Source organism: Genypterus blacodes, unplaced genomic scaffold (genome assembly GCF_046128005.1).
Source record: "Genypterus blacodes isolate CSIRO-AG114 ecotype Tasmania unplaced genomic scaffold, CSIRO-AGI_Gbla_v1 ptg000141l_1, whole genome shotgun sequence".
Taxonomy (NCBI): domain Eukaryota; kingdom Metazoa; phylum Chordata; class Actinopteri; order Ophidiiformes; family Ophidiidae; genus Genypterus; species Genypterus blacodes.
The window spans coordinates 229,611-257,108 of record NW_027466943.1 but is presented as its reverse complement, the minus strand read 5'-3'; the positions used below and the strand labels follow the sequence as shown (position 1 = coordinate 257,108).

General features: G+C 44.1%; 2 protein-coding genes across 4 annotated transcripts; both read left to right on the top strand.

Moving 5' to 3' along the window:
- The first annotated feature begins 45 nt into the window (after nt 1–45).
- On the top strand, nt 46–9,854 carry LOC143012056 (uncharacterized). 3 transcript variants are annotated; one of them, XM_076165095.1, is made up of 15 exons: nt 46–562; nt 1,567–1,675; nt 2,161–2,880; nt 3,070–3,229; nt 3,499–3,596; nt 3,899–4,117; nt 4,364–4,451; nt 4,872–4,993; nt 5,104–5,209; nt 5,347–5,418; nt 5,652–5,761; nt 5,879–8,007; nt 8,092–8,548; nt 8,672–8,765; nt 8,996–9,854. In XM_076165095.1, the coding sequence occupies exons 3-15, from the start codon at nt 2,171–2,173 to the stop codon at nt 9,149–9,151; spliced, it is 4,521 nt and encodes a 1,506-aa protein (XP_076021210.1). In that variant the 5' UTR covers nt 46–562; nt 1,567–1,675; nt 2,161–2,170; the 3' UTR covers nt 9,152–9,854. The 3 variants fall into 3 exon arrangements, with proteins under 3 accessions (XP_076021210.1, XP_076021212.1, XP_076021211.1); XM_076165097.1 differs by having other exon boundaries at nt 8,637–8,765; nt 8,996–9,135; XM_076165096.1 differs by having other exon boundaries at nt 533–562; nt 1,572–1,675.
- Nucleotides 9,855–17,006: 7,152 nt separating this feature from the next.
- npy8br (neuropeptide Y receptor Y8b) lies at nt 17,007–21,748 on the top strand. Its single transcript, XM_076165147.1, has 2 exons — nt 17,007–17,121; nt 19,480–21,748. The coding sequence occupies exon 2, from the start codon at nt 19,662–19,664 to the stop codon at nt 20,754–20,756; it is 1,095 nt and encodes a 364-aa protein (XP_076021262.1). The 5' UTR covers nt 17,007–17,121; nt 19,480–19,661; the 3' UTR covers nt 20,757–21,748.
- Nucleotides 21,749–27,498: the final 5,750 nt, after the last annotated feature.

The window sequence follows — 27,498 nt, the reverse complement described above, 5'->3', positions numbered from 1 at the left end:
TGTCATGCTTCCTGGCAAAACTAGGTGTCAGGTTCGAGTGAAATAAGCAAATCAAATGAATATTTTCCATGACAATTATACAATAATTGAAATTGTATCGCTATCGCCAGAAACAAGTTTAGAAAACAATGATAGAAATGCGTAGTTTATATCTCCGTTTATTTTGAAGTCGTTAAACATCTTAATGGGACATCTTCAAAGCCGGCTTTGAGTCTTAGCAAGTTAGATCGTGAGTATTAAACCCCAGAGGGATTATTGTCTCTTTCATGATTTGACCGGCTGGAGTTATGCGCTTTAGCAGGTGAATAATTTGGTTAATTTGATCCATCTGTGAATCTACCTGTGGGGCTGAAACAGGTCCCGACCCACAGCGGGAACAGCGGGCTCAGGTCGCGGCAGCTGCGTCGTTATGGAGATGATTCTGTGTACGGAAACGCCGATACTCTCTCTATCTACCTGTAGAAACTTTACGCTTGTTGTCAGTTTAGTTTCTTCTGCCTGCTCGGATAAAGCGTCCTGCCCTCGGATCTTCTGTGTCTGTAAGTTATTTTCTGTGAATCAGGTAAGTTGTTCCTTTTCATTCTTAGCCAGTAAAAGGGTAAATTAGCTTTATAGCTGTCTCAATCGTATAATTACGCTGTTTATACATCTCATATCTCAAATATGTTATTTTTTCATTTTTAGCAGTAACTGAAAACCAAAGTTTGCGTCCGGTCTTTATTTAAGATGAGCTTTTCACCAGGTGGTCCAGGAAGATTTATACCAAACCTCGAAGCCTCGTGACTTCATTCACCTGTAAAAAGACATTTTTATTATAGCAGATTTTACGGGATGAATAGAAAGGCCAAACGCTTGATTGGCTGTAGAAATGACTGCAAATTTTCCTGAATTTACACAGCGCCCTCTTCAACTACATGAGCTTTTAGTTTTTACACAACATGCTCCAAATTATCAATAAATTTAATTGGATGTGTAGAACCAGTGCAATCCCCCACCAATAAACCTTCCGTAACGTTTTAATCTAGAGGTGAAAAATGATCATAAACCTTTGCACACAGTTGTACTCTGGCTATATTCATGCCTATGGAGAGGTCTTAGTGTAACAGTTCATAAATGCCATTGCAGCACCACTGCAGCTGTCAGCTAGTCCACTGTAGAGCAGTTGCTCAGTGGTGTTTGCTATATTTATCATATTTGCAACTGTATAGCAATGTGTGACATGACTGCACACTGCTGCCCCAGTTCCATCCAGAGAAAGTGTCGAATTTCAGCATCATACCAGCATACTGCACTCATACTACACCACAACAGTGACATAGCATTGGCCATCAGGAGACACATATGACTGCGAGAGAGACAAAGCAGCAACAGGAAGAGTGCTGTGAACTAGCAGGGAGCTTTGCCTAGTGTGAATTTAAATCTAGACTTATTTTGAGTTATTCGTATGGAGGTGTAGGGTGACATCATAGAGATACTCTGCAGTCTTTCGTTGTACATGGTCTTGTGATTTGTTTGACCAACTGATGGAGGGACTACAGTGACATGTCTGCTACCTGCTACTCCCAGGATAGGAGGAGGAAAGAAGAGGAAAAAAGTAAAAGGAGAAAAAAGAAGGATATAAAGACACTTTGTATGAGTGTCTGAGAGCAGTTGAGCTACAGCATCACTTTGCCAGGTGAGCACATGCACACAAACACTCTCTCTCACACACACACACACACACACAAACGTGCAGATACACAGTTGCAAACAGAGGGATTCTAATTCTGTTTCTCATTTACTAATCCCACTACTATAATGGAAGAGCGGTTTGTCTGTTTGTCTGGAGCTACAACGTGCACCATTCCAACAATTACCTCCAAACATGCCAGAAAAAGACGTTCAGAAGTCATTTGGCATTTGCAGATGGTGTTTGTATTTGACATAAATACTCAATTAGCAGCTTTATTTTGTATTTGCATCACCAAAAAAATGAAATGATTGGATCCAACCTATCACTCCCAATAATGACATCATCAAGGATGTTGCAATTGACATAAATATAACCACCTTGGCAACCCCTCTTAATGACATCATGAATGACAATGTTGATCATAATTCTGTTTCTCTTTTACTACAGTTCTTTTCAATTCCCTCATATCCTTCTTCTTGTTCTTTCAGGTGAACGTCAATGGGTTCGCATCTATTACATCTGGTTCAGCAGGTTAACAACCTTCATCTGGAGAGCCTTGATGATGAGGATGAAGACTGTGATGATTTTGACGATTGTTGTTTTAAAGAAGATGTGATAGATGATGGTTTTACATATTGTGGTCATGGAGATCTTGAGGAAGGCGAATCTGATGATGACAATGATATAGGTGCTGTTGTGACTCGGCTAAATGCAGCCTCCTTGCTTAGAGCATCAAATGTCTGCAAAAGACTTGATTTCAGTGGTGAAATTGTCGATGATCATCAGAAGCATCGTCCTTGTTCCATAGATATGGTTGATGTCAATGCACCTCCGAACTCTTTGACCTTTGACACTGGAACTGCGGTGGTATGTGAATGTAAAAAAAGCTACAACAAATATCACCCAGATGCAAACATCAAACCAGAGCTCACAGCACAATCTTCCATCTCTAACTCGTACACCAGATCATCACGAAAGCACATTTCTATTCACAAGAGGAAGCCAAGGCCTGCAAAGGGGTTTAGCAGCAACCCAGTTGTGCGTAAAGACAAAGAGCCCATTTCTTTCTGGGGTGAAGCTGTTGCAGAAAAAAGCTGCGAAAGGACTTATGAGCACCTGGTCAAGCCTACTCCTGTTTACGAATCAAAGAGAACATCAGGCTACAACTATGGACTTCCACTGAGTTCCCCTGCCACTCCAAACAAGAAGTAAGCAGTGACAGTTCATTTGTTTTCACAACTAATTCCCTTTTTGCTGATAAATATCTCAGCAAAGACTGCTATTGTTTTAAATACATGTATAGAATAAGAAAATAATTCAGAAAGTACAATATCCATCTTCAATCAATTTTCCTGGACATGCATTTTTAAATATTGCATGTGTTTTGTATGTTGCAGGCAAGCAGTGGAGCAGCGGATCAGCGTGTGTGTCAGGAAAAGACCTCTGACACTTGCGGAGCGCAGGAGAGGAAATGAAGATGTCGTAACAACTCAAGGAGATTGTGTCATTGTCCATAAGAGCAAAGAAGCCGTGGATCTCACACAGTATATACTACAGGTAGCTATCGGGCACAGATAGGAATCAATGACTAATCAGCAGTAATGATAAAATTATGATTGGTATTGAATAACAATGCTGGAAATATAGGATCATGTACTCAACTATCTGTAAACTTATCAGTAAACTTCAGGTTATGGTATCAGCTCACAGGAAGAAATCCATCACACAACAGACACTAAAAATAACTCTCAAAGGTCAAAGAACTTCTTCAAAGGTCAATGTGTAAATGCCCGTTTTGTCCTTGCCATGCCTCCTTGTTTCTGCAGCATAGGTTCTACTTCGACCAGGTGTTTGGGGATGAGACGTCCAATGAGGATGTGTATCGCAGAACAGCTTATCCTCTGGTGCAGCACATGCTCAATGGGTATGGTAACAATGAAGTAGCAATGACTGATACTGTGCAGCCCCTAACTAATTCCTAAATGCATAAATTAGGAGCTATAAATGTACTGCGTATAAATACATCAGAGCTGAATAAGTCTAGTTAGGCACAACTCTTTTCTAATTCATGATTGTGCTGCAGCTGTTGATCACAAAGCAAATGGAAGCACGTGTATAAACTGTAATATTTCAAATTTATATTTAAACCGATTTTTCTGATGTCTCAAGTAGTTAAAATGGAACTATAGTAATGTATGGTTTGTGTGCGTGTGTCTGTTTTCAAAGAGGCAAGGCCACCTGCTTTGCATACGGTCAGACAGGTGCAGGGAAGACTCACACCATGTTGGGCTCATGTCCTAGGACACCAGGGCTGTATGTGCTGGCAGCCCAGGACATATTTGCTCACCTCTCCGCCACATACACAAGCTCATCACACCTGGTGTATGTCAGTTTCTTTGAGATCTACTGTGGTCAGCTGTATGACCTGTTAGACCACAGGAAACGGTACGTGTTGGTGTGTATGTGTTTTTTCACCAGTAAAATCTTTGGAGGGAACATAGGAAAGATGAACTATGGAAAATCTATTATTTATGTTTTTAATTCATTTGCATTTTGCTTTCAAGTTTAACATCATTTGTGGTTTAATTATCAGTCCTGCAGCAGCTGCCATCAACATTTACATGCATCTACATAACGTGGCAGGATGCCATCCACAGCCCCTAACAGAATGTCTATGCTGTGTTTCTGCAGGTTATTTGCCAGGGAGGATGGCGACAAGGTGGTCCACATTGCAGGGCTGAGTTACATCCGAGTGGATTCAGTCAACTCACTGCTGAAGGTTGGGCTCTTCCTTTACAGCTTGTCTCCATGCTGTTTTGTTCAGAGCTGGTGTGGTGACTTACAATCTCACTTTTAGTAACACTTGGACTCCAAGATGATACATTTTGAAAAACATTATGGGTGAACTTGTGAACCATCTTTGGGTCTTCACAGTATTTAGTAGAGCTTGTTTTTTCACTGCAGCACAGGTGTAACTAGTGGCTCTGTTCCTTAAAGGTGTGTCAGTTCAGTGGTCCAGCATGCACACTGGCACACCAAGTTACACTTCAAACACAGTCAAAATGTCCACAGAGAGAAAAATGTACGGTCACATAAAGAAACCTTTCACTTTTGCATGAAATGTAATTGGGATGCATTTAGCTCGTCATGTTCTCTCTCTCTCTCTCTCTCTCTCTCATGTTCTTCATTCCCCGTAAAGGTGATCTCACATGGCACAGAGGTGCGCTCACAGGGGGTGAGTGGAGTCAATCCGGTCTCTTCTCGCTCGCATGCCTTGCTTCAGATTCAGCTCAGGGGACCAAATCAACAGAAAGCTGGCAGGTAAGTGGCATTAATTGTGGGCCCATTTTAGTGCCTTATTTCTTCCTTAATTACTTACTTCTCTTCCTCTTACCTATCGTGTGTGTGTGTGTGTGTGTGTGTGTGTGTAGGATGTGGTTTGTAGACCTTGCAGGAAGTGAGCGGGCCTCAGATACCAAACAGCCTGGCAAGCAAACTCGTATGGAGGGAGCTGAGATCAACCAGAGTCTTTTGGCTGTAAGCTATATGGGCATACACACACACACAAACACACACACACACACACACACACACACACACACACACAAACAAATAAAGCCTGAACATAATGGAATTTCACATGTAAGCTCATTTGTCAACGTTTTCTTTTTCAGCTCAAAGAGTGTATCCGGTCCCTTGATCAAGAACAAGCACACACACCGTTCAGACAAAGCAAACTTACACAGGTAAAGGGACATACACAGACATTATCACACAGACACACACACACGCGCATGCACGCACGCACGCACGCACATAAGCCAGGGACATATGTCAGATCAGCCGGCAGCAGGCGGGTTGGGGTGGGGGTGGAGTGTGTGTGCTATCACTTGCTGCTAGTTGAGCCGTTCTTGCCATGTGTCAAGTCTGCACAGATATGGATGAAATGTATGTTGGACCTGTTCTGTTCCTGTTCTAGGTTTTGAAAGACTCGTTTGTTGGCGACTCAAAGACGTGCATGATTGCCAACATTTCACCTGGTCACTTTGCGGCTGAACACACACTCAATACACTGAGATATGCTGACCGGTAAGTGTGTGTGTTTTTCTTATGTCTGACTTTATTTTGAAAGGTTGGACAATTTGCTACAGGGAAGATTTAGTCTGCTGAGACAAAGTCTTTCTAATATCCTTACATTTTCCACAGGGTGAAGGAGCTGAGAGGACAAGCAGGGGAAAGAGGAGGAAGAAGGGCCAAGGGAACCTGCTCCAAGCGTAACCAGATGACCAGGAGCAGCCAAAGTGACACCATCAACATGCGAGGGAAGAGTCCTCCTAAAAAACTAAAGCTGAAGAGTCACAGAAAAGCTTTTACCTACATGACATCTGCTACAAGTGCACCGATGGTGAGCAGGAATCTCTGCTCCACACCCAGGAACAGCAGATGGGAAGGAGACATCAATGCAGAGGAAAGAGTTGTAGCTGGACTTAAGCATATCACACCAGTCAGAGGTTTGTTGGGAACATATGATAATGGGCAACAGAAGGCGGGAGCAGGTGAACTGGAAGGTTGGAACACAGAAGTTGAGCAAAGAGCTTATGGTGGAACTGAGGCTGCAGGTCACCTGAACAAGCAAGACCAGCATGTTAGGGCTAAGCTTATTGTGGCACAAGCATTACAGGAAAGCCATGAAAGTCCATGTTTCGCACAAAGGGAAACGGTATTCATTCACAGAGAGAAGGAGAAAGAACAGAACATGTTAAAGTGGAAAAGAAAGGAAAGAACACGGAGAAGACAAGAGGAAACCACTGGTGAGGCACTTGTGGGGGACATGGATTTAGAAGACATTGAGGAGCGGTATAAGGAGAGGAAGAGGCACCTGACATGGTATCACCAGCAGTTGCAACAGTGTGTGTCTTCATCTGCCTCTTCATCTGCCCACTTCTCCTCGTCCTCCATCACTCCTGCCTTGTCCTCCTCGCCTCGCTCTTCAAATGCCCGTTCTTCACTCCAACACTCTTCCCACCTTTCCAAGCGTTCTGTCTCTCCTGTCATATCCCAAGGTTTGAAAGAGGTGTTAGATGGTTACAGAGCCACGGTTGACGTTAGGTCTGATGGTAACAGCGGGAAGTTGTCTCTCTGGAGTGAAGAGAATCCCTTGCAAACTAAAGATAGCAATAAGGGCGATGAAGGCTGTGTTGATGAAGCTGCAATGGCACATTTAGAAGGAGCAGGGCCTACAGTTAAAGACGGAGGTGAAAGAGAAATAGCAGGAGGACGAAAGTCAAAAGGAAAAGGAGAAGAGCAGAATCCAAGTGGGATGGGAAGGGGACAGAGGAGACCGGCTTGGGCGACAAGACCAGAGACGAAAGAAGCAGACAGGATGCTGAGTCTGCTTGCATGTCACACAGACATACTAGAATCATCTAACCATGACTCAGATGTGAGGAGGCGGAGGCCAGTGGAGCAGGGCAGGGTAGGTGGTGATACCTCAGATGTCCCAGGTGAAGGCCACTGGAGGATAGAGGAAGAGAGAGCTTACAGTTGTAGTATAGAGTCCACATCCAGTAACATTAATAGTAACAGTCTCTTTGGCCATGAACATGTCGAGTACCCTTGTGCTGACAAACCTAATGAACAAGCTCCAGCAGAGCAACCCCTCTCCCCAGCCTTTGAACGTACCAACAACCTCCTGGCCCCAAACAAGCTCTGTGAATGGAGGGATACCCGTTTGACCTCTCACATCCTACCTCTAATGTTGCAAGATGTCATTCCTTTTAATTCTCCACGTGAAGTACCATCATGCAGCACACAGCCTGCCTCTAAAGCCAGCATCAGAGGATTTCCTCGATTGCCCTCACACCCTCTCACTGCTTCCCTCATACAGAACGATGGTGAAATACCTGCTGAGAGCCGAAACAAAATCTCTGAAAATCCTGCTTCGGTATCAACTGGACTGACTACAACTCTGCCACACGCTCAGACCCACAAACAACCAGAGGTCAAAGCCATAATGCCTGTTTTCTCTCTAGAAGAGACTTCTGGGGAGTCGCTCAACTACACCATGGACCCACTCAGCATCTCCCTGCTTCAGGTGGACCAGCAGCCTGCCACAGCCTCATTCCTGCTCTGTCCACCGGAGAGTGAGTGGAGAGAAGATGATGGAAATGGTGGAAGTGCAGAGACGGCAGAGCAAGGAGCCGAGGATGAGGAAGGAGAATTCCGGATGTCTCTTTTGGATCTAGAACATGCAATCCAGACTCAATCCATGACAGTTTATAAACGCAGTGAGCAAAGGGACATGTGTCATGTCACACACCATGTTAACACCACAGGTAAGGTACAGGTACATGTGTGTGTGAACAATTAGAAAACAAATGCAGTTCATTGATTCACTGATTTATTATTATCTTGTTTAGGTCCATTAAAGCCTCCTGTCCCTGTAGTCATCTCTCTCAAGCGCAAAATCAGTCCTCTCAAACCTCAAGCTCAACCAGACATCGTGATCCCGGATGGGAACGCTCCTGCATCTCCATGGAAACCCGTTCCACAAACTTCTCTCAATCTGCCTGTCTCATCTCTAATCCAGCAGTTTGAGGACAGTAGGCAACTCGGCTCGTGCGATCTGCTCCCTCCTCCCATGCAAATGCAGCCGGCAGAATATTTACCGGACATGCAGACAGCAGCTGCTGCTTTCACGACAACGCTGCAGTCAGAGAGCGACACAGGCCGGCCTCACTCAGCAGAGCCCAACAACTTAAACGGCTCGCTCCAACTGAACTGTACCCCAGAAATAAACAGTGAAGAGAAAATCTTGAACGAGCAGAAAAGACCCACAACCCACCTGTCTGCCCCAGAGGATTTGGACCACGACCAGTAAGTGCCACAACCCTCACAATGTTATTTATACAGCCATCCTCCATTTTAGAAAACAGTCAAACATAAATAACTGTGGAGTTGTCAGGCTCATCGATCATTTTGAGCCTTTTCTCTCTCTAGGTGGCGTATTGTCCAGGCTCATTGGGAGCAGCGAGAGCAGATGCAGGCTTTATGTTGTAAAGAGAAGACGCTATTGTGCCAGCAGCCTGAACTGGTCAGAACAAGTCTAAAGTTTCTGTCTTTGCCTTTTATGTTGTCCTACTATCTCCCAAAATTCTCTATACCTGACTTCCAAATGTATCCATAGTTAAAGTTCTTGTCTGTGAGGTTTTAATGTTATTTTGTTTGGCCCCTGTAGGTATTTACACATGTGTTTCTTGCTATTAACTGTATTGTGTCTCCACGCTTTCCTATTTGTCCTCCGGTCTGTCTCTGTCTTTGCAGACATTTGGGGAGTACGCCTACAGGCTAGAGGAGATCATGGAGAGAAAGGCTCTGTGTGTCCGCAGCATGAGGTCTCAGCTGCAGCCGTACCTTACAACTAGTCTTTCCAATCACCGGCACAACAATAGGAAAGATAGCCATGATCCAAACATTTGAATTATGTCTAAATGTTTACGTTGTAGGTGTCTTGCCTGAGCAAATAAAGGCAGCTATTCCACAAGAAATGCAATATGCCATTTCCACTGCCAACACTTAAAAAATCAAGCTGAAGTAAGCTAAACTCTTTGAGGTCATTAGGCATAGAACAACGTGTAAGGCATAACATGTTGATTTGAAGTTCATCGTTCTTTCAGCAGACTGAGGCGAGTGTGTTTTAGTGTGTTTACATGTTTGTGTGTGCACTGTGCATTGTGAAAGGTTGAGTTCTTATGTTAAGTCTGCTCAGTGCGTGCAGTATATGTGTGTGTTTGTTAGTTTACCAAATTCCCACATAATTGGTTCTCGACTACAGCTTTGACTCTGGGTCAAGCTGATAACAAATCAAAGAGGCACCAGAAACATTTAGCTGCTCTGAGCCAAAGGGGTGCTAATGACTAGATGTTTCTATCTCCATCAATTTGTGTTTGTAAAACCAGCAATCATTTATTTGTGTCTTGCCATGAACAAATGTTATTTACATTGTCAGCTGAGATATGATACTTGGAATTGGACATAACTGGACACAGTCTATAAATGATCTTTCATTGAATGCGTGTTTTGTTTAATATTTAATGTAAATGGGCCATTTGTGTTTGTTATTCCATGCAGATAGGATTTCTGTATTTTCAATTCATCATTGAATTATACAATGAATTAATGAATGAATACAAAATGAAAATCGGTTGCATCTTTTTTGGCTCGGTACTTTTGCTATGCCTACATGTCCCATACATGCATACACATTTGTAAACCCACATAGTTGGTCTCACATTTTTACGTGGAAATGGCTTGATGCAGCGTAGCTCTCTGTGTCTAACAGAAGAGGGCGCTGTTGGCTGTTTGAATTTCTGTTGTGCTCTGATGACATTTGGCTGCTTTTTTCATTTCTTTTTCTGAAGCTTTAGTTATTGAATCTCAGTGCCCTAAACTTTCACAATAACTATACCACAGGCTATATTAACATCCAAAATCAATTCTGACTGACTTCTATTTAGTTTTATTGTTCTATTTAACATTTTTACACCTGTGGCCAGTGGGTGAGACTTTTAACTGAGACTATAACTGAGTGCAAAGAGCATACAGCTGAGAGGCCAGTAACATGTCCACAGATAAGATGGACACATGCACACGATCCAATGCCTCCACAAGGTCAGGCCAATTATATAAAATAAAAATTCTAAACTTGTCCTAATCATAACATTGATAATAAGAAATACCTAACATAGCTAGCAAGTTCATACTTCAATACAGCTGTAATACATAGTTACCCAGCTTAAAAGCAGGTAACAGGAAATGAACACAACTTAAGGGCTTAATGCCTTTATGGCCTTTTAAAGGGTCAGGGAGTCGTGCTTAGACCAGTGAGTCACAATCACATGCTTACCAGCACAGGTTTCAGTCTACATGAAGGTGTGTGTGTAGGTGTAGAGTTTGGCTGGAATGAGAACTGCACCAGCCTGAAACCTGGCAGCATGGTGCCTTCTCTCTCTGTATCATACTGTCAGAGTGAACCTGTTTCAAAACGCCACTTGGGATGAAAACAGTATTTAAAGTGATTTTGTTCACGAGCTCATTGATGAAATGCCGCCGACTGATACAGCAGTGATGACAACTTTGATCTGCTGAGACTCTGAAATGATTTTTTCCCCCAGTTGCATGATGCGTTTATCATTTACTCCAATATTGATGGGGCTGATTTGATGGATTTTGCTCAAGAACCGCATGAGTGCTCACATTTCTACAGCAACCTCTCATGATGCTCTTTTTTTATTGATGCATCCATTTTCTTCTCAAACATCTTCAGCTGCGATTTATATTGATGTGTGTTATTTCCTTGAATGAAAGTGAAAATTCTCCCACCAGCGGCACAGCTGGAATAATCAATCACTTGATTTATTTTTCGATTTAAAATATACGTTTGTCAGTTAATTACATCTGGGATTTGAATTTCTTGTCCAGTGCCCAGAGAACACTTCTGATCAAATGTTTTCCCCAGTCTATCTACCATCTGCGCTGCTCTCCAAGGGGGCAAGGAGAAAAAGGAACCACCTATTCCATATTACAGGGTTACAGAGTTCATTTTTCTCCTATATGTCATACCTGACAGCTAACTAGGCACTTGTGTGGACTAAAGAGGCACTCAAGCCTGAACAGTGGTGCACTTTTCCTCCTTGGGGGGGGGGTCTGCGGCACTAAGGCAGAAATGAGGCAGAAAGTCCTCCATTATGGCACAGACACATCCTGGTTAAATAAAGGTTCCAAACAAGAGGGCACTTGTCACTTGGAGGGGAAAAGGTCATTACTGGCCATTTGACAACAGGTTCTGGTGAGTAGCGGAAAGCAGTGTTCACGCTCTGGGCACAATGGACTCTAATAAGGAATGGTTTGGTGCAGCAGGTTGTTGTAAAAAGTGAGTACAGCAAGCACGCTCCCCAGCATGACTCCTGTGTGCCGCGGCTGATAAGTAAAGGAACAGACAGAGCAGAGGACAATACAGCTGATTAGTTTGGGACAGCAGTGCTCCACTGGTGCCATTCATTCTACCCACATCACTTCCGAGGTGGTTTCCATGCCAACTACATGCCTTTTATGGCAGGGTTCACGGTTTGACAGAGAGGCCATCAGAACAAGATAAAGAAACTAGTTGTACACAGCTACAAGTTCCTGTGTGAGATTTGAAAACCACGTGCAACTAGAGGCACATGATAGACATTTATTTTCTGTGACTGTGACTCACTGGTCTTTCTGCCTTTACATAAATTGTCCAAAGCAAAATGTAAATGTAGAAGATGGGACTTGATTGTGTGATGATAAACAACACAGAACCATATCTTTGTTCTCCATGGTGCTTTTCTTTAGTGTTTTTCCTTAGTTTTTCCCTCTTTATAATGGCTAATGCTGTTTTTTATTTGTCAGTCAAATGTCCCTGAAAAGAACTACATTTTATGTGAGAAAGGTGCCGTACAAACTTAAATTTGATTGAGCAATCACACAATTTGCCGTTTGGTGTCGTTCATGGAGGAATACGTGTCGCATAAACAGGGTAATGAACTGTGGCCGCTCTGTTTCCAACACTCTGCTGTGTAATTCATAGGTTGAATAGCTGGTTGTAAATTGACTGAGGTGTAACCCTGACAGGGGCCATTTTCCTGTTGCAGCTTTGTGATCGCGAAGCATGCGACCCATTTTCCTCTGCACCACAATCCTATAACACAACTTCCAGCCCTGCTGTTTGATGAATCCTAAGCCACAGTGAGAGATGGCAGCCTTTGGGTAATACGTCACTCTGTTCAATGATAAACGGCGGGGGGTCATGTGCGCTGCTATATCAGTCAGGATTTGGACAGATCTACTCAATGTATTTGTCACCATTATGAATCATTTTTCTGAAGAGTTCCAATTGCATACCGCAACTCGACTGTGTGAAAAATATCCAACAATTTCTTCAGACTGTATTCTGTGAGGAATAAGGAGAGATCAAATTACACTGGAAACATTTGACATTCATTGTTCAACCGTAACGTCAAAGTGATGAAGGATGTCGCCCGCGGAGTCTCTGTCTGTTTTGGGCATGTCTCTCGCTGCGGTCAGGGGTTGAGGTCAGAGTCGTCTGTGGAAAAGGCTGAGACATTTCCACTTCTCACTGGGGAGGCAGAGAAAACAAGCCAATCTTGGTGAAGCATTTAATGAAGCAGCTCCCTGTAGAATGTGCTGCCCTGCTGACCCTGATGTAGGGACGGGACATGGCATTGAAGAGTTGAATGAAGAGAAAAAGATTAAGTTAAGTCCTCCGGTTTCTTCAACCTACTTCTGCTGATGTGAAGAGTGTAACCCGGGTTGTCTGTGGTAAAGGCAGAGTGGATGGGTGTGTGTTTTAGCAGGAAAAGGGCTTTTCCCAGTGGAAAATATCATACTAGGATGTCACCAGAGACTCGGTGGCAACAGCTCGTCTGTGCAGCGTTTGGACAGCTGCACTCAGAGTGGGTGTTCGCTTTGTGTCACATGGAAGAAGACACACATACAAACTTAATAATATATCAGAGCCTGAGAAAACATCCTTACCTCTGAGTTTGCGGTGATGTCTGCACTGGTGTGGCGCTGACTCAAATGTACATTTTGCTGTTTAATATTCATGCCTTGGCAAGTCTTGTAGAAACGCTGCCATGTAACCGTGGTAACTACCTTCCTCCCCAACACCTGCCATGAGGCCAAGTAGCATGAGATTGATGGTGAATAAAATCTACACTGCAGCCAAAATGCAGCCAAGACGGCGAGTGGGCAGCTGCTCATGTCTGCCATGTGTGAGAGGATCTGGGCTCCCGTACACAACGGAGCTTCAGGGGATCGATAGCAACACGCGCTCCTCTCCTACATCACGTTATGCCGCCTCTGAATCCAGTTTGCACATCTCACTGCTGGGTTGAGAGCTATTTGAGTGGTGTGACATCCACCACCTTGCGCACGGTGACAATGTTGGTGTTAATTCTGAATCATATGACGACGCCAAAGGAAGACTGAGAGGAAGAATTGGTGTCTTTTTCTTGCCGCACACAGATGAGCTGCAATCGCTGAGCAGGATTGTTGCTTTTGAACATGAATACAAGTCATTTATCAAAAGCCCCATTGTGAGGTCCGGGTGTGTTTCTGCCTCCCTCTGTCTGTCTTTTCTCTCTTTAGCCTTCAAATCAGTGAAACTCCATTATGTAACATGTCTTTACCGGAGGTGCCACATGATATATCTGCATGTCTGGAATAACAAAGCTGTTCCTTTATCGGACAGAAGAATGTAAGCAAAGCCTCAAATGGAAGGTTGAACTCCTTTAATTATACAAATAAGAAATATGGAAGAGGTTTTGATCATTGACGTCAACATCACTGAAACAGCCTGGTTCTTTATCTGGTTTTAATAGCGACCCCTGAAAAGCGTGACGTATCTCTGAACTACTTCTTAAAGTTTTTCAGCGTATGAATTGCGTTTTTATGTCACAATTCCCCTGTGTTTGCTCGTCGCCCATCCGTCCCGAAAATCACGTTTGAAGCACGGGAGCAGGAAGGTGAGGCTCTGCGTCACATGTGATCTACAGGGCCGAGGGGTTGTTTGTCAGCCAGTACCTGAGGCATCGTGGCATTTGTTCTGGGCCGGGGTTATTTAAAGCCTCGGGGGATTTATGGGACTGTGTTGCGGTGACGGTGTCAAGGATCACTTCAACTTGGTCACAGAGGCTTGCGTGTGGATCCGGCTTTGAAACAGGAAAGAAAGGTTGAAGGGGAAATGGAGCCGCGTGATCAATATGTGCTGTTTGTTTCACTGGCTTGGAAAGTTGCATTCATGGATTAAACGCCCCAGTGGGAGTTTGATGGGTGTCATACAGTAGAAAGATACAGTGAGCCCTCACACAGAAAACATGTGGAACAGATTAAATATTATGGTGAGTTTGTATTTCCTGACCTCATAACAGAACAAGAAGCTCAGAACAAGACTGTTTATCTGCGCAAACAGCAACGTTTATCTCCCCCTATACATATGAGTTAAAATGATTTATTAGGCTTCCATTCTGTCTTTCTTTCTTATTCTCAGGACAAATAAATAACACCAAAACAGGCTGTGCACTTTGATTACATAGCAGCCATCACTCCCCAAACAGTGATGAATTGGGGAAACAACAGTGGGGAAACCATTTGCTGTTGATGGGGCAGAGTACTTTAATGATTTACACTGGCAATGACACATGAAGCCATTAACAATATTCCCACAAGAGCCACTTCAAATTCAAATCCAAATATGGATTTGAATTGAAGAATGTACTGTGTAAATGGACAGTAAATGAAGAATTAAACATAGGATAGCATGTACCAAATAAAAGAGGGATCAAACGTTTCATGTGACCAACTTTGGAGAATGTTTGGAGCAGCTTATCTATTGTGGTTCTACTTTATCACGCAAGACAGAGCAAAATGCATCTGCGTGCTTTCAAAGTGTCTAGGAACATTGTTGCCTCTCGACAGAAAAGTTGCCCTCAGGGACTCAGCAATAATCCTGCTTCATTTACATGAGCTGTATCCTTCCTTTCTGTATTGTTTCAATCTGTTCTCTACGTGCAGCTGCAGCCATCAATTCGCCGCTTTTCAATCACACTAAACGGCTCAACCACTGTGTCAAAAACTCAATTTCAGATGACTTTGATGCTCAGTTGTTTGGACATTTTTAATGTCTTACTCAGAAAAATGTTTTCCTCTTCTCTGTCACAACAGATGGAGGAAAAATAGAAATGTGTGTGACATCAGGGGATGACATCAGTGTCATGTCTCAATATATTGAAGAGAATCTCATTAAGGGGGGAAAAACATTTTAGTTTGCCCTGAAAAATCTGTGCGTAGATTAAAAGTGTCGAGCCGGTTGACACCCGTGTGTCTGTGTCAAGCAAACACCCACGGAGCTGTTGTTGTTCAGCAAGTCATTTCACCGCTCTGCCTTTCAGACAAACAGCCATTAAAGCTCCCTCAAAGAGCCTCCACTTAAAGCAGGAGTGTGTGGGGGACAGTGTGAAGAAGCAGTTAATCTGTTACACAAGCTAGAGACGTGCAAAGGAATTGTTCAAAATAGTTTGAGGTGTGAGATGAACTTCTGCTGAGGCTCTATGCTGGTGCTGTTGGGTGCAGAGGAAAGGAAATGCAACCCCTGTTTGAGCTGCAGTGCATCTCTGTGTTGTAAATACAGACAAGCTTTGTTTTGGCCTTGCTGGAATCGGTGAACATCAGAAACTGTCAAACTGACATTGTTTTGTTTCATTGATACGCAGCGTCTCTTCTATTACGTCACCATTAAGTGTCCGGGTCCCATGCAGCAGGTGAAAGGACGTCCAATGTCCCAATGAGACAGAGAAAAACACCTGTAACTCAAGCGTCCCTCTGCATGTCCACGACAAAAGTAATAAAAGGAAAATTCCCTTAATAATTGACCTTAGGTTTAACTTACAATTTAATAATCCCTGCAGTGAAGCCTCCAGGGATCTACTCCAGGTCAACAACAATGGCTCACACACATTTTTGTGTTTGATGGTGGGTGAAGATAAAGCACAAAGAGTAAAACCCAACATGCACACAGAAAGGGCACGCATTGAATTTACAACCTTATTTCTGTGAGGAACCACTGCATGCTTGAGCAACCTATTTTATCTGATATTTACACATTTAATTTATATTCTAATATCTACTTAGCTTCTGGCTTGTTTGTCTCACCCACAGACTCTACGAGGATATAAAGCAATCCACCAATATGTAAAAAACAAAAACGTTTTAATGGCATTGTGAAGCAGTAAAATTTGTAGGAATGATTACAAGTCAAATTCAGGAGCATCATTGTACAATTAGATTACATGGCAGCACAGAATCTGCAGCAATATAACAGAAATATTACAGTCATTCCTCATTTCTCAATATGGATCTAATATAAAACCCTCAGCAAGAGTCTTAACGAGCACACACGCACGCACGCACGCACACGCGCGAGCGGGGCTGCGCTTCAGGTGGTTGAGCCAGTGCGTATGTGCATATTTCAGATGCCTAAATTTCCCTATAGACCTGCTTGTGTGTGCGTGTGTGTGTGCGTTCGTGTGTGTGTGCGCGTGTGTGTGTGTGTGTGTGTGTGTGTGTGTGTGTGTGTGTGTGTGCGGCGTGCGTGCGTGCGCGCGCACCGAAGTGCAGCCCGGTGTTACGTAACGTGCCTCCGCTCCCATTCCCGCTTGAGTTTGTGTGTGTGTGTGTGTGTGTGTGTGTGTGTGTGTGTGTGTGTGTGTGTGTGTGTGAGGTCGCTTTAAGAGCTCCGCGGCTCTCTGCGCCTCCTGCCTGCTCGCCTCCGCCGCGGACACATGAACTCCGCGTCTCACCTGCACGGAGCGACGCGCCTAAGTTCAGGAGACAACAATCCGGTAAGAAGCGTCATGTTGTGCTGATCTGTAACTCGTTATGGGGGACAGAAGGAGGCTGGAACGTGTGGAGTGTGTGTTTTATTTAAGGGTAACGTTGTTTTGATGGCGCGCTGCGTTTGGTCCTTTTTTCTTGAGATGATTTGTGCAATTTTGCTGTTGATGATACAAAAGTCTATTAAACCCACAAATTAGAGCTATTCAGTGGACGATCAGTGTGTCTTAAGGTAGAAATATGTGATAGATCTCTCAGCAGTGCGTACTCAGGGAGGGAGGAGAACGACAGAGGAGGACAGAAGACATAGGAAAGAGGACAGAGGGGAGAGGAGAGAGGAGAGAAGAGAGAGGACAGAGGACAGAAGACAGAAGACAGAAGATAGAAGACAGAAGACAGAAGACAGAAGACAGAAGACAGGAGACAGAGGACAGAGGACAGAGGACAGAAGACAGAAGACAGAGGACTGCGGACAGAGCGTCTTCTGCTCTCCTACCTGTCCAGAGCAGGAAAGTCCTCAGGCAGTGTGAACACAAAAGCTACGATCACAAGCCGTCTTCACACTTTCCATCCCCTGGGGTGTGTGTGTGTGTATGTGTGTGTGCGTGTGTGTGTGTGTGTGTGTGTGTGTGTGTGTGTGTGTGTGTGTGTGTGTGTGTGTTTGTGTTTGTGTGTGTGTGTGTGTGTGTGTTTTCTTCTCTCCCGCAGCCAGCCCATCTTTGATATTTTTTTGTGTGTTGCATTTTTTGGGGGGTTTCAGCCTTTAGTTAATCTGTGTGTGTGTGTGTGTGTGCATTTTGTTATTGTGTCACGTTTACATGTTGCTCTTGGTGAAATTTGCAACATTTTGGGGGAAATCAGCTCCAGAATCATCACAGCACACAAACAAAGCTCATAAATGCATTTGAGTCATCTTTTTATGTCCCAATAAAATGATATATAATACATATACATATAATAAATAATCCTACAGCCATATTTGGATTCTAATGTTATAATATGTTACCTTTGTAAAACATCTTTTTGGTGAATTTGCTGAAATCCTCATGACAGCCCGATTGGATCCATAAACTCAAATATCACACGTCTCTGTGTTATGTTGCGTCATCTGCAGGAATTTCATATTTTAGAGTTTATTTAATGTCATTTCCAGATTTTGCTCAGTCAGATTGGAACATTGAAACGTATTTGTGCCATTATTCATCACCCTGGAGGCTGTGGGAGGCTCTGATTACATTACCGCTTACAAATCCAAAAAGAATCACGTAGGCTAGAGTGTGTTTGACATCTAGACTGAGTCTCTGCAGAAGAGCTCAGAAGCTTTATTACCTCTATTGGCCTCCAGGTAAAAGAGTTTAATTACCTTTTATTTTGTTTGCAATCACCACAGATGAGAGGACATATTACACTGGGACACGACGGCTCCGTTACACTCGTATACCTGCTCACATTTATCATTCAATTAGAGATGATCGATTGCTTCAGCTCTGTTAGTGTAACTGTATGACAAAACTCATTTCTGTGGAATTCAGCCTGGGGCCAAACGTCAGGGTTAATCAGTACTATTTTCGCTCCTGCACACACACACACACACACACAAACACACACACTTTCTTCCTCTCACACACATACACACACAAAAATGCATGCACACCCACACACTCTTAGCAAACGATGGAGTTTTTGGTGTAATGAAATCGAATTGTGTGTTTTCCGGTACATTAAGTTGTTTTCTTGATTGTGCCGAGGCCGTTTTTGCTTTCAAATCTGGAAGGAAGCCACCAATGTTCTGTAACAGCGAGTGGCGGCGACTCCCTTATGGACCAAAAACAAAACACATTTGCGCTGTCAATGCAGGAGGAAACTGTGAGCGGGAATTGTTTGTCTCCCAAGGAACCGTCATTAACGCCGACGTCCTGATGGAAATTTAAATCAGCACGCCATTATCGGGATGCCACAAAGTCTAGATCTGTGCTGTGTCCTTGATGATATGCTATCAGCGCATCATTTGTTCTTATAGCCGGCACCTCCAGATGGAAATCTCTGCCACCCTGCACCATTACTGCCCATCAGCATTAATTATCACCTTCATTCTTCTCTGCTCTTGTGATTTGAAATCCACCTCCGTTGTTTGCTAAGGTGAAATTGCTTCGGACTCTTGTGACGAGCGAATGTCTCGTCAATTATCTTCATCGCTAAAGCAGTAATGGATTCGGGATTCAATTGTTTTTTTTAATATCTTGCAGTTGAAGTGCAGGTTTCCCGCCTTGACGTATGAATTAAAGAGTAAATCCCAGATCTTAATCTCTCTCTGACATTTCATGACCTGACTTTGCCTTCTAATTTGCCTCTTTCTCTCCTTTCAGGCAACAAATGAATGAAGACGGCAGCGACGGTGACCACGAATAAGGGATGAGAGAGGAAACCGTTAGAGAGAAAAATGCAAATATCACAAGTGAAATAATTTCAGCAGGAGCCAGGAGACGAGCACCAACACATCAGCGACGCCATTAGATGCCAGCGTGTGTGTGACCTGTTCCCCGGAGTCATGGATTTTCAGCTCAAGACCAATTACAACCAGGCGTCGTGGAAGGAGATCCCATGGGATTCGTGCCCGCCCTCCGTCAGCGGCACCACCTTCATGATTGTGGCGTACAGCGCCGTCACTGCCGTGGGGCTCATCGGCAACTCCTGCCTGGTGTTCGTCATCACGCGGCACAAGGAGATGCGCAACGTCACCAACGTCCTCATCGCCAACCTGTCATGCTCCGATATCCTCATGTGCATCGTGTGCCTGCCAGTCACCATCATCTACACGCTGATGGACCACTGGATCCTGGGGGAGGCCCTGTGTAAGATCACACCCTTCATCCAGTGCATATCTGTCACAGTCTCCATCTACTCCCTGGTTCTTATCGCCATGGAACGCTTCCAGCTCATCGTCCACCCCACCGGGTGGAAGCCCGTGGTGAGCCAGTCGTACATGGCTGTGGTCATCACCTGGCTGGTGGCCTCGCTGATCTCTGTGCCTTTCTTTGTGTACCACGTACTCAACTCGCCGTTCAAGAACCTTACCATCCCCCTTCCAGTCACCGACCACCTCATCTGTATGGAGCAGTGGCCGTCTCTGAGTAGCCGGCGAGCATACACCACCTCCCTCTTGATCTTCCAGTACTTTCTCCCTGTCATACTCATCGCCGTCTGTTACCTGAACATCTTCCTGCGTCTCAGGAGGAGGAAGGACATCGTGGACCGCGCCCGGAACTCCAGCCACGACAAGAATAAGGGCTCCAGGAGGATCAACGCCATGCTGGGCTCCATCGTGGTGATCTTCGCCCTCTGCTGGCTGCCGCTCAACGTGTTCAACGCCGTGTTTGACTGGGACCACGAGGCCATCCCGTCCTGCGAGCACGACGCCATCTTCTCCGCCTGCCACCTCGCCGCCATGGCCTCCACCTGTGTCAATCCCATCATTTACGGTTTCCTCAACAGCAATTTCCAGAAGCAGCTCAAGTCCACGCTGTTGCGCTGCCGCTGCTGGGGGGCGACGGAGCGCTACGAAAGCTTCCCGCTCTCTGTCGTCAGCACAGAGGTCACCAAGGGGTCAATCCTGAGCAAAGGATCTATAAGCCTCAATGCTTAAATCCAAACTTTTCAGTGAGAGACAGAGAAACTCTCAGGCGTCTCCAGCCCTTGTTGTTTCTGTCATCCGCTGGAGGTTTTTCTTGCTTTGTTGAGTGAAAAAGCAACACTAACATTTACGGCGTGATAAAGCTCACAATAGTCCAGAGGGAGCAGAAATTGAAACGTTTAACCAGCGTGGCGCCGTGCCCTCGATTCTCAATGACTTCACACGTGGCGGCGGTGCAAAGGTTGGACAAGTATTGGAGGGCAACTGAAAACACTTTTCACAAGCGTTAGTCTGTATTATCCTGTTACCAATCTGCTGTACTTACATATGAATGGCAACAAGGTATTTAATCAAGCTGTTCTAAACCAGAATGTTTGAGTGACTGACTGTTTAGATTGTGCTTTTCATGGATTTAACCGCAGTCAGTCAGTCAGTCAGTCAGTCAGTCAGTCAGTCAGTTGGTGGCATTTAGCAGGACAGAAGGGGGCGCTGCAGAGCTCTTTTGTGTTAATAGCGTTGGCAAAAATATAAGTAAATTGTTCTCGGGATTGTGATTCTTGATGTGTTAACGATGTTTGTCATTACGCAAACGATGGCATATCATTCCCTCATTAAATGTGACTCCAGCTTAGTTTTTTTTTGTGCGTTAATGCATTTGCATCAGAAGCGATTAAATGATCATTACCGCCTCATAACCTTTGGCAGAGGCGATTTCGAAAGTGTACAGATTCAATGCTGCCCGCCAAGGTCTCTGCCGCAGTATATCTCTCTGTGCCATGAAGCAAGCGTATATCAAGTGCCATAAAACATAATATAAGTGGCAGTAAAGGACTTTGTCAAAGCAGGGTTCTTCCGCTGTATATAAAACTTACTAAATACATGTATGTCCTATAAAAGACGTTACTCAGTTATAGTTTATGGTTTGTTTGGCAATAAAGAGCACATTGTAGCATAGCCAGTATATCTCCTAGGAAACATATTGTTGATCACTTCTCATTGTGGTATTGGACTGAATTAAAAACATTTCATAGTATCTCCAATGCGGAAGTCTGTGTTGTAATATGATGATATTGATGGAGTTGTTCCTGTTCTCTGATTTCTAAAAAGTATTGCGTTCTCTCGCTGGGTTTGACAGATTTCACGCCCGCTCGGCTTCCCGGGTGCGATTTCTACCCCCGGCGCACTGATTTATAAGCTGTTGGCTCGAGCATCCACATCATTCCCGGGTGTTAAGAGAAGACAGTTAAGTCTTCAATCTCCCATTAAAGGCAATAATGTTCCACAGTGGCCAGATTGCACAGTTCCCACTTCAGCAAACAGCGTGAGAGAGTGTGTGATGATGAATTCCTCCGAGCCGAATGTGTTTGAGTGTGAGCCACTCACCACTCGCTAGACTGTTCGCACGATTTAGTGGCGTAAAGCGGCCATGTTGCATTCTGTCCCTCAGTTTTATAGCCAAATATAAGCAAACGCATCCAGTTAAATCTCCTGAACCGCCGTCAGAGCTTAGAGAGTGATCAATGCAGAGGGCCAGTGTGTCAGTTTGTGTACATTAAAGAATTACAAAGCTTTCAAACTAGACGCCTGAATGACAAATAGAACATTGTATATCTGTGTAAAATAACACCTAATTCAACAAATATCACCAGATATCTGTGTTCAATGTCTCTTGGTCTTGTTTGTTATCGACTAACGGAGCTGTTCTGACGCGCTTGTATGTTGAATAAGTCAGCGTTAGGGTTTCATGCCTGAGACGTTTGAACAGCATGCAGAGATCAGTGAGAAATATTCATGCTGAGGGAACGCCTGTTAACGCCTAGACTTTTATCTGTTTATATCTTTAACTGAGCTCCAGCTTGTTTCAAATAACGGCGGAGATGAAAGCGAGGGTGAGATGTTTGCTGCGAGTGTCCTTCAGATTTCATTATAACCTAGTGGTTTTTTCCGTACCGCACAAAGCTAAATTCTCTGTTAGGTCTTTGAAAAATGACGCAACGCTGACTCCTCAAGTCTCCCACAACAGTATGTGTGTGTGTCAGCAATGTGAAAAATGTCTCCCAAGGACAGATGGGGCTTTAAAGAGCACTCACAGGCCCAGGTTGGCATGATGAGCTTCTCCTTTTTTTCTTTTCTCACCTTATTTTATATTTCCTTCCCCTCTCTCCTCTTCTTCTAAAACACCACTGGAGGAAGCAGCTGCGCTTGTTTGGTTTGGGACGAGGGAGCCGAGACGTCCGTGTTGCTGAAGTCTTTCAGCAACCCTTGACACCGAGTAGGAGTTCAGCTTTTAAACGATGCTGTAGCACCGAAATCCAAGTAGCTGTTAAGGGACTATGAGCACATTACACCGCTTTGAGATGAAGCTAATACGGATGCATGCAAACACACCATGACTACACAAAGCCAGATTATCATGTTTTCATGTAGAGACACTCGCAAAAGACATTAAGCTCACATGAAAGGGGACACCTACATCGCCTTGGACCCCTGAAAGCTTGTTTTTGATTGGCCCTCCTCCTGCAACTCGATTACATCAACATGTAACACCACCCGTGTCCCACCTACACACCTTACACTCATGCTTAGACGGATGGACTCGCCCACCTTGTGGCAGACTGGCGAGCGAGTGATTGGCGAGCATGTGTGTTTTGCCATCCGTAGGTGTTGCCAGCTCAGACCCTCCATGTAGGTGGCCACTAAGAACTGAGCAGCCTTAAAGAGACAGTACCGAAAACAGGTTGTTTTCACTCAGTGGGCTGGAGTAAGGCAAGTAAAACCTGATTGTGGGGATAGGGCAATGTGGGGATTGTTTCTTCTCAAATAAGATTCAATTAGCTACAGAGACACGATATCTGTCATGGAAGATCCGATATAATGAGGATTTTGGCAATTATTTGATGGTGTAGATCCTCAGGGATGATGTTTAAGTGTCTTTGCTCCCATGTGAAAGGGGGACTGAGCTCTGGCTGATGAAAAGGTCACGGCGAGGCAGTGCAGTGTCTCTGGAATCCTAATCACAGCATCATACCTACCAGCACACATCAAACACACATATCAGCCCCCTGCTCTGTCATCTGTCAACCCCATCACCCCAATGACTCCGCCTATTAAGGTGCTTCCTGTGAGAGAATTTCTACAGCGAGCATTTCCTGTTTTCACCAATTCCTCATTTTTGACATCATAACTACATTTATATTAACCTCATCTTAGCGCATACAATCAAAAAATGTATCCTTTTGTCTGCTGTAGAAATAAATAGAGTAATATTCATCCATACTGCACTGGGTCTTGCTTTCCTCCTGTAGTATTAATGACACACACACATGCACACACACGTTAGGGTCTTGCATAACATGAGCAGACTTGACAGGTTGGAATGGCAGCCCCCTAATTGCTGTCGTCGATTTTTTCCTCGGGATTGGATTTGCCATGACATGTTTGTGCTTTCATTTACACGCTGTCGCTGCTGTTTTCATGTCACCGAGAGATAGATAGATAGATAGATAGATAGATAGATAGATAGATAGATAGATAGATAGATAGATAGATAGATAGATAGACAGACAGACAGACAGACAGACAGACAGACAGACAGACAGATAGATAGATAGATAGATAGATAGATAGATAGATAGATAGATAGACAGACAGACAGACAGACAGACAGACAGACAGATAGATAGATAGATAGATAGATAGATAGATAGATAGATAGATAGATAGATCGATAGATAGATAGATAGATAGATAGATAGACAGACAGACAGACAGACAGACAGACAGACAGACAGACAGACAGGCACATTTCACTTTCATCTCTGTAATGGTGCCCTGGTAATTTAGGATGTGGCCCCTCCATCTGACCTTCGATTTTCTTTGATGGGAAGAAGGAGGTGGACCACCGCCTGCTGTAGTTGCCTGGTTACAGCTTCCTCGGGGGGTTTCAGTGGGTTTCCTTCCGAGCGCCAAGCTATTAACAGCACTTTATTAAACACTGACAAAAGAGCTGACACGAGCCGGAGCTCCGTGTTCCTGCAGCCAGTTCACCTGCTTGGACACGAGGAAGTAAAACATGATGGAAAATGCTGGGAACTCCCGAGGACATATACAGTAATTTCACTTTGGACTTGCTTATCATGGGAGTATAATCATAAGCTCACACTGCTGGGTAATTACTGAGGAACCCTGCTCTGTAAATATTATAACAACAAAATTCAGAGGCTGTAAACTCCTGCATTTCACGCTGTTATGATTCTGTTACACTCCAACACAGGGGATTTTGCCCTGATGTTCACCTTCATTAGTTCAATCTGCTTTGAGACCAGCCTCAGTGAGACTAATTAGAAGTAACCCGGCGGACCCTGAAGCCTCTGGGACTACAGACTCAGCGTGGTGTGTGTGCTTGTGTGTGAGAGCGTGTGTGTGTGTGCGTCTGCAACAAGTTTACAGTGCTGCTTAGAACATCCAGTGCCCTACTTCTCTGATCTAAATGTACTCTGGATTCACCCAAGCTGCTTTGAGTGTTTGTAAAATGTAAATAACGTTGCTTCCTTGCTGCAATCGTGTGCCCATAATATAAAACAGAGGACAGATGAGTGCTGAGAGTAGCTGCTCATAATGGGTTTGATGTTGAGTCAATATTTTCTGTCCTGCTGTATATTTATGCCTTATCATATCAGTTTCAATAAAGCACAATACTTGACCCATCTGGTGTCTGTGGCTGCAATCTCGTCAACAAGATGAAACGGACAGAGGAGCTGTTCTGCTCGCGTGTGTTTGCTGAGTAACGTTAGAGTGACAGGCAGATTGAAATACTTTGAAAAACACACTTTCCATTGCAGATAAGCTCAGGCTCAGCTCCAACCCCCTCCTCCCCCCCCCCCCCACCCTCTCACCCCTCCACTCAGCAGGATATTACAGGCTGTTGTATCACCATCACATCTCCGTGATGAATGCACTTCAATGTGTTGTTCAGTTTGTTTAGGTCCCGTACACTATTGGCAAACACACACCGGCCACTTGATCAAATACATTTCATGTTGCTTATCCACCCATGAATAAGCACTTTTATAATTCTAAATAGATTGTGGGGCAAGCAAGGAAGCAGACAGTTTGATGAACTATGCATAGTGAACAAATAAAAGTACAGTAGATGTACAATGTATTACTCCACTCCTATACTGTATTATAATACAGAATTATATTGTATTGTATTTATATTTTACGCAAATATGTTTATTTCACTAATAGCTGGTGTATCTAAGGATACAATCTACAACAATAACTGTAACTTGATTATGCTCAGTGCATTACTCAAACTGCGTTGGACACAAAGTCTGGACATCCTACTCTGTGTTATTTTTTAGACATGATCTATTTTGTAATCTTATTGACGGCAGCCAACCCATGCAGGTTTCCTCTGGGGAGTAAACCTCCACATAAAGAAGTTCTAAGTGTCATTTAGATTCTCCAAAGATTATGGCAGATTTCTGTATGAATCCACCTGCTACACTGCAGCAAATGTATAAGAGCAGAAAACATTCATGCCATTTGGTAGCGCCCTCTGGTGGTTGAGCACAAAGGTTAGAATGCTAGAATTCAACTCATACATTTCTTTGTTTGTGTCAATTGAATTATAGTTTGTCAGAGCAAGATGTTTTCCTTATCCCTGCTTCCCTCATAGCAAGAAGGTCCCGGGTTTTGAATCCCTCTCAGGCCTTTCAGCGTGGCGTCTGCACGTTCTGCCTGTGCCTGGGTCTGGGTTTCCTCCAGTTTCCTCCCACACGCCTCCAAAGACATGCAGGTTGAGTGAACTGGAGTGGGGTGAATGAGTTTGTATTTTTTATCACATAAGCTTTTACTGCTACCCAACCTCATGTCAGATTCTCCTCTCATCCGTGTTCCTCATGCCAGGTTTCTTCCATCAATTCCTCTTGCCACAAAGGGAACTTGCAGCTAGTAAATCAGTCGGCGTCTGTCACCAGAACAGTAAATCAGTCGGCGTCTGTCACCAGAACAGCTTCTACCCCTCAACTCCCGACTCTAATCAGCCCTTTGTGTCTTCACTTTGGTCTACGCCTTCAGACCTTGTCAGGCGTAGATATGAATCATATGAAGCAACAACAACAATGCTGATGTCACACTTTATTGTTAAATTAAACAATCAGTTCTTATATGATCCTTGTGCATCTTCTCTGTCGTTCACGCTGCCCTGAAAAAGAATAAAAGATGAATCTTGTCAGAAGCATCAAGACAAACGCTCCCCACGGACATCTGTACATTGTCTAACTCACAGGAAATCCTCTCCGTTTGTAGCCTTTGCTGAAAGACAATTCTTCAGCGCAGTCCAAAGCTCTGCAGGATGTATCCATCGGTGGAAACCCATCAACTACCTGCAGAGGCAGAATTAGAATGAATGCCCACAAAAAGCAGAGCAGAAACCAAACATGCAGGTCTGTGTGGATATGATGGATGCACACTCACATGGGTCAGTGTGTCCCACAGCTCCCTTTTCCCTCCTGGGCTCAGTCCAAAGGACCAATGTTGACAGCAGGACGGAGGTACGGTGGCTCCCAGAAACAGCAGCCACAGCAGCAAGGCTTTCATCTCCATTCTGCAATGGGGGGAAACAAATCTACATTTTCAAGGTAAATCACACCTCTAAATCTTTTATTTCCACTTTAAAAAAAAGTTTGACCTCCAATATTGACTAATCTCTCAATCCTCTTGCACATATTTAATTGGATTTTACCTT

Coding starts and splice junctions, on each gene's coding strand:
- LOC143012056 (XM_076165095.1), top strand. CDS start 2,171: ATGGGTTCGCATCTATTACATCTGGTTCAGCAGGTTAACAACCTTCAT. Junction 4,118..4,363: donor CTGTTAGACCACAGGAAACG/GTACGTGTTGGT, acceptor GTGTTTCTGCAG/GTTATTTGCCAGGGAGGATG. Junction 8,549..8,671: donor GAGGATTTGGACCACGACCA/GTAAGTGCCACA, acceptor TTCTCTCTCTAG/GTGGCGTATTGTCCAGGCTC.
- npy8br (XM_076165147.1), top strand. CDS start 19,662: ATGGATTTTCAGCTCAAGACCAATTACAACCAGGCGTCGTGGAAGGAG.